The sequence below is a fragment of the Azolla caroliniana genome, unplaced genomic scaffold, assembly GCF_043228905.1.
Source record: "Azolla caroliniana isolate FFs.n. ecotype wild unplaced genomic scaffold, voAzoCaro1.0.p SCAF_2, whole genome shotgun sequence".
NCBI lineage: Eukaryota > Viridiplantae > Streptophyta > Polypodiopsida > Salviniales > Salviniaceae > Azolla > Azolla caroliniana.
In genome coordinates, this window is record NW_028230437.1 from 27,455,177 (window position 1) to 27,467,351 (window position 12,175).

The window sequence follows — 12,175 nt, forward strand, 5'->3', positions numbered from 1 at the left end:
CAAAGATAGCATTCGTAGGCATTATGTTGATTCTCTCCACTTGTATAACTCCCTTATTAATTTCTCTCCTTTCTCTTACTATTTACTAGGGAACCTCTCCCATTAAGTGTTTCCTATGCATTATAGATTTGTTCATTATTTCTCCTCCTCTTCTCGTTATCTCATTTATTAAATTGCCTCTCATTCTCATTCAAGTTGTACAAAACACTTGTTGTATGTACACTATCTTATAATCGATGCCCCATTTTGAGTTAAATCTAAAATGAAGTTGTCCATGAACTTGTGTGTTGTCTCTATCACTTTCATTTCTCTCATTTGAAAACTCTTCTTACACGCAACTTTAGAAAGCCTTAAGTCACATATATGTGATTGGATGGATTTGCATCTTCTAAGAAAGTTTAAGTTATATTATATATTAGTGGAAGGTGGCACGAGGGAGTCACATGAGAGTGTGGGTGGGGCATGTGTGGGGTGGCCTAGCTTACAAGTGATGATCAAGTTGAAAACACAAGGTGGCTAGCGAGAGTGTGTATGTTGTACTTGTGCGTGTGTTATAAGTGTGTATATGTAAGGAGCCTATTTTGTTATGGGGATGCGAATTATATGAGGAAGACAATTTAGTTCAAGAATCAAGACAATTGGTTGGCCACTAATTGAACATTCACATTGATGCCTCACCCATTATGTCTAGTTCTTGTTAGTTGCTCGTATGGACAAGCATGTTTAATGAGTCCCTCATCTCTCCCACCGAAATGGGCCCTCTTCTTTGAATGTGTTGGGTTCATAACTAACCACACGAGAAAACATCATCCATGTAATGAGGCCATGTGAAACAGTAAGGAAGCAACGATCGCCGCCATATCATTGACCACGTGACCATTGACCAAATATAGTCTCCGCTGTCAGTAGCAAACAATCACAGGAATATGTCATTGTCGAGCATAAAAACATGGTGAATACCATAGGGTTGTGCCACGACGAGTAAATGGATATCGGAAAATCTCATTAAAGCCAGAGGATTTGAGGAATTCAAATTGCGACACACATACATAGGATCATACATAAGAAGCAAGGAGAATTTTCGGTCGGGATCAGAGGAACTTTGGGCAACACTGATTACACACACACATGTTAGTGCTATTTCTTATTTTAGGGTTTCCCAAAGAGAGGAGATGGAAAAATAAAGAATGAAAATTCAGGACAAACTAATGATTAGAGTAAAGAAGTGAGGAAATATAACTAAAAACAAGCAATTTTTCTATGCAGTTTGAACGAACCCTTTCGTAGGAGGCGTCTGTCTGCAGGGAGAAAACACAGAGAGACAGAGACAGAGATCGATCGATCTGTGCGAGGAAAAGAGAAACAGGTTACAGAGACAGATAACACGGGACAGAAAGCAAAACGCCAAAGAAAGCAGGAAAGGGATGGCTTCGTTAGGGTTAGCCCCACCTCAAGAACAATCAGCATCGCCATCGCCATCGCCATCGCCATCGCCACAACATGATGGCATCCTCCCCAACGCCTCCAAGCTGGACCTGCTCTTGGACAACTTCTCGGAGGCCACCGCCAAGTCCATGGTGTTGGCTGAGGCGGCTACCACTGCGGAGGCCCAGGCGGCGCAGGCGGCCGAAGATGCAGCCGCAGCCTACCTGGCCGCGGCTGCTGCGGTCGGAACCCCCGATTTCGACATTCTACGGGATGTGGCGGAGGCGGCCGAACGCCTCCTCGACACTCTCACCCTCACCGCATCCCAGGCCTCGCAGGAGTACATGGATGCCTCCAACAACTCCATGCATGCATCGTCCGCGGCATTCGATGCGGCCATCCATGATGAGGAGGACGATGCCGACTATAACAACATGCATCCTTGTGGCCACCAGGGGCCCCATGATCATCATGATGGAGAAGTCTGTGGCAATGAGGACCAGCATGTAGAGAGCCGCCATCATCATAGTGAGGAGCCTGATTCTGATGATTCTGATTCTACATGAACCAACAAGACATGCATGCAGTGATCATGGGGAACTTGATTAGTAGTTAACCCAACACAAAACACTTTGTAATTAGTAGTTCCTTTGCTTTTTGTCTTTTCTTTTCCTTAACTAATCTCCCTATAAAAGAAAGCAAAAGAGTCCCATTACCAATTGCATTGCTTTGAGGCACCCTTACACAAAAATGTTTATCCTCTACTACTACTACTACCACTACTACCACTACTACTACAAGTGTTCTTATACCATCATATGATCGTTCTGCTGCTTCAAATTTGTGATCTCTCCTAATTTGTTCTTTATATGATTCATATCTGTTCGGTTGCGATCAGACCAGACCAGACCAGACGCATAAGGCAATAACAATCTGTTATGCATACCTTCCTCATTCTCATCATTGTGAGTGAGTGTACAATGACCTTCCAGAATGAGGTTGCAGCTAAGCCTAATGATCCCCTCCCTAATGTTTGTCTTAACTCTTCCAAAATTATTGTTGCATCCTCCATGGGTGTTAATCCATTATGATTGCATAAACGTTTAATGAATTGCCTCACTAATTGTGAAAAACATTTACTATAAAGACATTGTTCCTCAGATGCTTTACATCGCAAACCAGCATATAAGGATATGGCCTTTAGGTTGAAATTGGTTATAATACAAATAGAATAATTCGCTCTTTGACATCAAAGACTAGTTAGCTGACCCATCTGTTATAATATCTAAAATTCAATAGAATTATTTGTTCTATAACCCTATACTTACATCCTATGATGAAAAGATGGGCCGTGTGAGTGATCGAGGCATTATGTATATACATCGTAGACAACATATAAATACATGAATAAGTGGGGTGGGGCCTTTGTGATTGGTCGACGAGGCATTATCTACATCGAAGCAAGTGTGCACTCACAAGCAAACTTGCTAGTTCAAAGCCAATATAAGAATCATGCTACACAAGCATTTTATGATGTTCCACCAATGTAAGCCCTGATTTTATTTTGTCCTAAAAAAAAAGGTAAGTCATTAGACAGTAGTAGTATGTATATCAATAGATGAAAATATCCTACATTATATGTACAAGTAATTTATATTGTGAAATACACCTAGGGTTTACATTAAGGAAGCTTAGATATGACACCTTGAATCTCCTCCTTTACATAACTATGGAAATGCAAAGAATCACTAGGATTCACAAAGTCATTGAATGAATTGAAGCCAAAATAGGATTCGATTGTGTCCATTTAACTAGTGAAACTTGTATTAGTTCCTCCGAAACATGTTCCATATGCTAAGGACTCCCCCGAGAGACTCAATGAAGGGTTTGTTGGTAGGCTAGTACTTGGCATACTGTTGTCCTGGGAAATATTAGGTAGCTCCAGTCCATCATCTCTATATTGAACCAATTGTTCTTTGTGTTGTTGATCACATTTAGTAATGTCTAGGATGAGACAAAGTAATATTCAAAATATGGGGTTATATTCACAAAAATCACAAATAATTACCTTACATCCCCGAGCCCCATTAATCCTATGATTATATGTATGTACAATTGTACCGAGATATGTAGTGATTAATTGATTGAAGATGAAATGTATGATGAAGAAGAATTTAATCACCCGTATTTAAACCCTTAGAGACATGTCTAGACCCAAAGCCCTACTAAGTAGACACCCAAACCCTAATACATATATACAATTAAAATTGCCTCATGACTTCAAGAGATTGGAGCCTATATGGAGAGAGACAGAGGCAGAGACTTGACTTGTGATGGTTGTGAGGACTTCCTATAGCATGGGCATGCTTTTGAGATAAATTACCACTAATTTAATGTCTACTTAATAATGATATTAGTTAACATGATGATAAGATTCATATAAGGCGATAAAAACATGAGGTAATTAGAGAGAGAGTTCACATAGAGAAAGATCTTGCAAATGGGGGATTGTTCGAATTCTAATTCACAGTGATCTTTGAATGAATCATGCGCTGCCATCATTACTGGAGGAACTAGTCCACCTACATGTGGTGAGGATGTCTCAAATTGGCCCATGAAATTGCTAGGGTTGCATTCGCCCAATCTAGGACTAATATAACTGGTAGGGAGCTTATTAATGTCGTGGTCAATATGTGAGGAGTGTTATACCGATAGGTTAGGACAAAAAGAAGACAAAGAGTTCTTCATTGGAGACGAATTGACGAGGGAGGTTTGCAATATGGTCTTTTGGAGGAGAGGGTTCATTTTGAGATGGAATTCGTAGATGTTTCCGTCTTCCGCTTGGATGACTACGTGGACACCGCACCCGGATATGTATGTGAGCTGGTAGAACTTCTTCAACATTCCTCTACCCTTTTCTCCATCCAACCCACTAATGGATGTTATATGAGACAGTTTTGATTGTCATATAGATAGATAGATCTATGCCACAAGGAACGGCTCAGTTTCAAGTGATAATTCGAGAGACTTTGAGGGTAGATCGATGCCACCATTAGTCCTAATTTACAAGAGGGAGATTTTGGTGTCTCTCTATGTATTTTTGTATGTTCACAAGTAATGCATTTAGTAGTGTATTGTGATGTTAGGGCTCACATACCTCACATGTTAGTTAGAACTAAATCACATTTCAGATTCCTGGCTTACTAACTAGCTTCTCCCACGAAGCTAAATTCTAAGATAAATGATATATAATAGATTCCTGGTTTGCTAACTAGCTTCTCCCAAGATAAATGATATATAATAGATTCCTGGTTTGCTAACTAGCTTCTCCCATGAAGCTAAATTCTAAAATAATGATCTATAATAGATTGCTACAAATAATCGTCATTCATGTTGTCATAATGCTTCCTATTTCAGATATCGAAGAATTCCGTTGTTCGATTAAGTTTACCTTTTCTAAGATGATGTTTTATGATAGATTGCTTGCATTACGAAATAAAAACTCAAAATGCAGAGCTTACATACTAGTTGGATTGTAAACACGCCATCATTCAACACATTTTAGACACACAAGTTGTTATTAGATCAGGACAATCGTTAGGGTAAATGCTTTATGTCAACATTATATGCAACAAACAACTTCTAATTGTTAAATTCCATCGTTCTGCATTAAAATTGACAAATAAAGGATTTGTTTGTCCAATGAAACACATTGGGTACAGCTATGCTTGCGAAGGTTTTCAACGAGCAAAATCAAATCAAACACAATTGCAAGATGAATGAATTCTCTGAGGTCTAGGTACATTTATTTTGTGTTCCGGTACAAGACTTACAAATTCCCCAATTAGAGAGGGGGGTTTGAGCCGAGGCTGTGATTTTAACAGGCAAAAAAGACCGTCTCAATTGAGAATTTAGTATTGATCTTCTCCTTTGAGTGAGAATCTAGTATTGATCTGAATCTCATTTGAATGAGCATCTAGTATTGATCCTGCACTCAATAATTGACTCTCCTGCCATCAAGTCGTCTCTTTTCTTTCTGAGATGATGGGGTTCATATACATAAATCACAAAAAGACTAGGCAGGCAGGCCATCAGGCAACTTCTATTCATGGTTTGTAATGTAAGCCTGAGTAACATTTATATTCTGTGCCCTCCCCCCCCACCCCAAACACACACACCATGATGATAACACAGTCATATATATGTACACAACCTAGTGTCAATGAATGAATAAAACAAGAATCCGAGGGTCATCGTGTGTACTGTGGATTCGGCTTTTCGATGCCTAATCTCATCATGTTTTTGAAGATCCGGCCGATGGATTGGAAGGCCTTGACAATGCGATTTCCGCTGAAGAAATCGAGCCAAGCATCGAGGTGATCATGGAGGCGTATCTTCATGTTAGTGGTGAGATTATGGCATGTGAAAGTGGACCAATACCGCCGGAAAAAGCATGTTTTCTGAGATCGTTGGGCCGCCACAGGAAGCAAATAAGCTCTGGCAGCCTCATTCAGCAACTTGTTCTTGAAACTCGCCTTAGAGATATCAAACCAGACAAGAGGAGCTTCGTCATGGTTCACCTCCAGAGTACTGCTACCTCTCTTCAAGGAACTCGCCGAGATGAGGTCTTTTAAGCTTGTGTAGTGTGTTAAAGAGAATTCTCGGATGTCCTCCTCCTCGCAGTAACTGGCATGGTGTCTTAGGAGGCGATTTCCGAGCTCATATGCATCGCCAGGAGACGATCTTGTTTCCTGCATTGTAGTGTTGTCCTCAAAATCTGTGATTGGCCATTCTGTAGCAGTGTTCATACTCCATGGCACTGCATGAAGGTGCTTCCGTGCTGCTGTTCGGACACGAAGACTTGTTTCCACCTCAATGCTCATGATTCATTTGAACTCAAAACAGTAATACCAAGCAAGAAAATGTATGAATTGAAGAACAAGTTTTTCTTTTCTGTTTGGTCTCATAAGACTGGTCATTACATGTTTCAGCTGTGAGCTCTCTCTCTCATGACTCTTCTTGATCTTCAAGCTGAAGGAGGAAAAGCAAATCAAGAATTTCATCAGATTGGATTCAAAACAAAAGGGAGAGGGACACGCGCGCGCGCGCACACACACACACACACACACAGATCTAACGTTCACCATCATCATCAAGCATCATGATCTATCAAAACGTTTCCTGCTTCCATCTCAATGCCATCGCCATTACTATACAGTATTACTATTATCGTAAGGTGAGGGAGAAGAAAAACGAAAGGCAGCTTAGAGGGGGAGAGGGAGAGGGAGAGGGATGGTTTTTACCTTGACTAGCCTCCCAGCGTTTCCGTCTGCAGAAAAGGAACAAGGGCCATGCCATGGCCGCTTGGGGGAGGAGGAAGGAACAGACATTGGGAATGTAGGAGTTACAAGGATCTGAGTGAAGAGACAGACAGAGAACCTCCAGAGGAGGAAGAGAGAGAGAGAGAGAGAGAGAGAGAGAGAGAGAGAGAGAGAGGAAGGAGGAGGGGGGGCTAAAATCCATGCGCATTTCTTCTCTAAATTTAGCAGCAATGCCACAAATGGATCCTTTTCTTTTTCATTTTTCACGCCCCGATAGTAATAATAAAAAAAAAGGATCCCAATTTGGATCTGCTTGATACCATCATTTTTGGGGCTCTCTTGCACTTTCTGCTTTCTGCTTTTAGCTTTTCTACTTTTTGTCTGCTTTTGTCCCGACTCCGGGCTCGCTAACTATTAATATTTACGTCTATATACATATACATATGCATGTATATATACATACAAATGTGTATATGTATACATACGTATGTATACATTATGTATATATATGTAATACATATATATAGAAATTGGCCTCCTCGTTTATGGAAAATAAAAATCTAGTCTATTCTCTCTCTCGTCGTCTAATTCCCTATCTAATGTGTAGAAGTTGTCAATTCAAGGTTATAGATAAAGGCTGCTTTTTTCCTATGATCAGCTCTATTCACACACATAATGACAATGTGTCTTTTGGAAATGTTAGTCTTGGGGCTCATGGCTAATCTAATGGCTACACTCTTCTTGCAATTTCATGAATATTTTCATTATGATGATAACAAATGAATTGTTTTCATCGTAATTTTGATTGCTATAATATGGTCCATATGACAAGATCATAGAGTAACTGTAATTCTATATAAATGATAGGAGATGTTATGATTTGTAGCGTATCTCTATTATCACGAAAACGAGGTGTCTTTGGTAAATGCATGATGAAAACCCAAATGCAACATTCACACATGTACAAAATGATGGTAATAAGAAATGGTAGATTTTAGGGGATGTGCCTTGCATGATTTGCTAGTGTGCATTGGTAATGAATTCATTCCTCTTTTCCAATATATACAAGGATTGTTCATATATAGCTTTACCATTGGCTCCTTCATGCCCACCCTCATGGTAATTTTAGGATGGTAGTTTTGTGGTGAAACATTTTTGTTGCAATTTCCACTATAATGATTGTCTTGCATTCCTTTCTCTTCTTTCCAAATATGTATTTGGAACCCTACATCCTACATAGGATCCTCCAAAAATAATTGTACAATCAACTTTATGTAGTGAGGCCAATCCAAGAGCTTCCATTCAAAACCATTTTATGCGGTAACAAGTCATTGATTGAACTCATTGCTACATAATTGCAATTCTTTTTTGCTCGAAGTTATCTCAAATTTTTTATTCCCAAACCCATATTGATTCTCACCATAAGTTGTTGATAAAACAAGCATGTTTTTGAGATTATTGACAGTCACCATAAGTTGTTGGTAAAACAAGCATGTTTATGAGCTTATTGATAGTCACCATAAGTTGTTGCAAAACAAGCATGTTTATGAGCTTATTGATAGTCACCATAAGTTGTTGCAAAACAAGCATGTTTATAAAGATGGCCAAAACTCCGTTGAGGAGCTCGTGTTCCTGGCCTAGATCAGAAAATTACTTATATGTTGAAGAGATATTACAAAGTACAATCATATTATTCTCAAAATTTGTGAAGCATGAGTAGTGAAACATGCTCCTATATGGAATGATGATGAGCTATAGTACCGCTTCATTATCTCCACATTATTCTATTGTTGTTTATGTACGTGGACTAGAAGCAAAGGAACATCCCTTTGCTTGCTTATTGTTTAAAATGTATAGGAAAGAAGGAACTCAATGATTCAAAGTCTTTAAAGATATGTTTATAATGGTTAAAGTTAACCCCCTTCCAGTGAAATGGAAGGGGATATATGATAACTATAACATTTGATTACTTACCTCTCATACATGGATGAATTCATAGTGTAATCCCCTACGACTTTATTATGTACGAAGCAATCATGGATGGTACCACATATGGAGTGTGATTATAATTATAATAACAACAGAAAATATTGAGAAAAAACTTGGTAGGGCGCAACCAGGATTGAACTGATGACCTATCGGACTGCAGCCGATTGCTCTACCACTGAGCTATACACCCTTCGATGCTGATATATTTAAAAATACTTTAGAAATAAAGGAATGAATACACATGGACACATCAGAAAGCCCTTTCACACCTCAGTGTAGCAGAAGAAATGATTCTTATGTTTCTTAAATTTCCCAAAGCAAAGAAATGATTGATGATACGTTTCAATTGGAGCGAAAGAGAACTGAAAATGTAAACTGTAGTTTATTATTGTGTGCAAACCAGAATAAACAAACTCTACACGAGGATAAAATAAGAATGATAGCCAAAATTGTGGGTGGAGAGAGGTTGAAATGGAGGGAAGAGGAGAATGGAATCAATAAATATAGGCGAGATGCACCTCTCCATGGTTTTAATGGATGTCACAGATCTTATTGAATCAATGTGGAAGAAGGAGGCATCTCCTCGTTTGGTGTCACGAGGGGGGTTGGCGGTGCGGATCAGACATGGCGGGAGATCGATGGAATTGGTGGCTGTGTGGGCACGACGGAGCAGTAGACGAAGAAGAGCCAGCCACCGAGACAGGCGTGTCCATTTGATTCGTCCCAGGACTGGTACAAGACGTGGAATATCCACTTGCACAATGACGGTGATGGTGATGGTGATGGCGATGGCGATGGCGACCATGCTCCATGCAAGGCCAACCAAAACTGTGGAAGGGGGCCATGGGATGAGAGTCTGATGGACGGCATCTGTTCGTCGTCGTACCTCCATCATCATGTGCTTCATGCTTGTACGACTGACGGACGCTTTGCCTCAGGGCTGACGTGGCGCTCGCCTTCAAGCCCGGCGTGACGGAACCTCGTCTTAGGGCTGACGTGGCACCCGGCTTTAGGTTTAGCGTCGCACCACCGTCAGACCTCTGATTAGTGCTTGTAGGATTCCTGTTCTCCTTGCCGCCTTCGTCGTCATCATCCTCGTATTCTTTCGTGCACCTTTTCCTGCACATTACTGCGTCTGAATGGTGATCATGGCATACATGATGGGGACGGTGGTGTCTCTGCTGCTGCTGCTGAAGACGATTATATTGATGGTCATCATGGGGATGTTCTGAACACCCTAACCCGTCCCTTAAAACCCTAGGTCTGGCATGGTGATGAGTGTTTGGCCTACATTTCATCTGCCATTGTTTTTCTAAGAGATCATCTAGCTTTGTTTGTTGTTTGCTATGGTAAGAAGATTGCTGTTGTTGTTCTGATCCACAAATTGAACAATTTGCAGAGAAAATGTCAGAACAAGTTGCAGAAGAGAAATTTCCCACGTTTTTCAGGGAAGAATGTATAGATTCTGAGGTCTGAAGATTCCTTTCCGAATCACCTCCTTCTAGACCATGCCCATGGTAATGATGTTCACGGCTGAAAACATAATCTATACTTTCTTTACTAGATCGGGACATGTTGAGCTTTTCTTTGAAATTAATCGAAGAAGGTATCGATTCTGAGATATGGCCGTTTCTTTCTGCACCTTCTTCTCTGTCAGTACCTTCTTCACAATGGTGGTGATGTACTTGACTGAAATAATCTCTACTTTCTTTATTAGCTTCAGATATGGCAACCTTTTCTTTGAAATTGAATGGAGATTGGTGAGATTCTGAATTCTGATTGTTCTTTTCCGCAACTTCTTCTCTCTCATTACCTTCACTATATTCGCAGCCATGGCTTAACAGGACTCTACTTCCTTCACTAGCTTGAAATTTCATACAGTTTTTTCCAAAATGGAACGGCAAATGGATGCTACGATCATTTGTTTCTGCAACTTCTTGCCGAGTTCCTTCGTCACCATAACCATGGTTTAGTTGACATCTTATTTTTTCAACGCCGTGAAATCTCGTGGCATTTTCTTTGAAATGAAACGGAAATTGCATGAATTCAGCTATTTGATCAGTCCTTTCTGCAACCTCTCTCTGAGTAGGTTCTTTACTATGGCACACTTTACCTGTACATTCTTCATCATGCCTGTTAACATTTTGTTTGAAATGGAACGGAGAATAGATGGAGTCTGGGATCTGGCCTTCCCTTTCTTCGAGTTCTGTCGTCTCCGTTCCTTCTTCACCATAGCCATGTCGATGATACCCATGGTTCAATATATTTCTACTTTCTTTACAAATATGGGGTCTTGTATCCTTTTCTTTGAAGTAGAACTCGCTCGAAGAAAGGCTGCGACCATCACCATCGATTGAAGTGGTATCATGCTCTGAAGAGTCGATATGAGGAAGATAACAATTTCTTCCGGCTATGGAGGCCTTGTTGTTGTTGGATTTCCATACAGGAGAAGGAGATGAAGAAGCAACAGGTTTTGGCGACGGGAAAGAAAGTTCAGAAGAAGTATGAGAAGAACTAACCGTTGTTTGATTTAATCCAGAAAAACGGTGCATTTTTCTCAGAGAAGAATGAATGGGAAATCTAGGTGAAGGTTGGCCGTCTGGTTCAGATATGGCTGATTTTCGCCTGCTTTTGTTGTCCACCATGTCTGTTTTTTTGTTATAATTGTCCACCGTAGCCGTGTTTCTATCGACATTTTCCTTCATAGCTGGTTTTCTTCTGCTACCGTTTTCAATCATAGCTGATCTTCTTCTCCGGATATCTGTTTTTCTGCTGTCGTTTTCCACCATCTCGGCTTTTCCGCAATCGTTTTCCACCATCCCTGATTTGTATGGAAAATCCACGGGAGTCGAGTCTTTTTCGGGGTAGTCTTTCTGCCATATGCAAGCAGAGAGCTGGTCTGTACAGGATCCAGGGCGATCAGAGAGAAGACAGAACCCATTCTCGAGGACAAGCAATACGGAATCAGAGGTCTGGTTGTGGATAGGTCTTTCATGCGATGAGCCATATCGGGGACGCCGGATTGTAGAGGAAGGAGAAGAACAAGAAGAAGAAGAAGCAGCAGCAGCATTAGGGTTAGGGTTAGGGTTAGAGTTAGGGTTCGGCATTGATTTCAGGATGATGGGGTTATTTTTTGAATAATATTTGAAAGGAAAATAAATGTGGAGTCTTTTTTTCCCTTCTTTTCGAGTCATTCAAAGAAATGATTTCTTTGAAGAAAGAAAGAAAAAACTAACCAAACGATTTGGCAAATTCCTTTTGTTATTTATTTTGTTTTTCGAAATTGCTAAAAGCAAAAAGAAATTTGGAGAGTAGAAAAAATTAAACGAAACTCGAGAAGCTTTTCTTGTTGCGTCATTGTAAAAAAAAGAAAATCCCAACCACACCAAAGTGTATTTTTCGTATGTATTATGTAATATGTATGTAAGTATATATGTACA

The 12,175-nt window shown here is 40.2% G+C and overlaps 1 protein-coding gene and 1 non-coding gene across 2 annotated transcripts; both read right to left on the reverse strand.

Annotated features, from left to right (window-relative positions):
• Positions 1–5,607: 5,607 nt before the first annotated feature.
• On the reverse strand, positions 5,608–6,813 carry LOC147867979 (uncharacterized). Its single transcript, XM_087339640.1, has 2 exons — positions 6,729–6,813; positions 5,608–6,456 (listed from the first exon to the last, which is right to left on the reverse strand). The coding sequence occupies exon 2, from the start codon at positions 6,306–6,308 to the stop codon at positions 5,676–5,678; it is 633 nt and encodes a 210-aa protein (XP_087195766.1). The 5' UTR covers positions 6,309–6,456; positions 6,729–6,813; the 3' UTR covers positions 5,608–5,675.
• A 2,040-nt stretch (positions 6,814–8,853) lies between these two features.
• Positions 8,854–8,925, reverse strand: TRNAC-GCA (transfer RNA cysteine (anticodon GCA)). Its single transcript has one exon. It is a non-coding gene; the product is annotated as a tRNA-Cys (tRNA).
• Positions 8,926–12,175: the final 3,250 nt, after the last annotated feature.

Bases quoted from the DNA above. Each gene is read 5' to 3' on its own strand.
- LOC147867979 (XM_087339640.1), bottom strand. From the start codon at position 6,308: ATGAGCATTGAGGTGGAAACAAGTCTTCGTGTCCGAACAGCAGCACGG.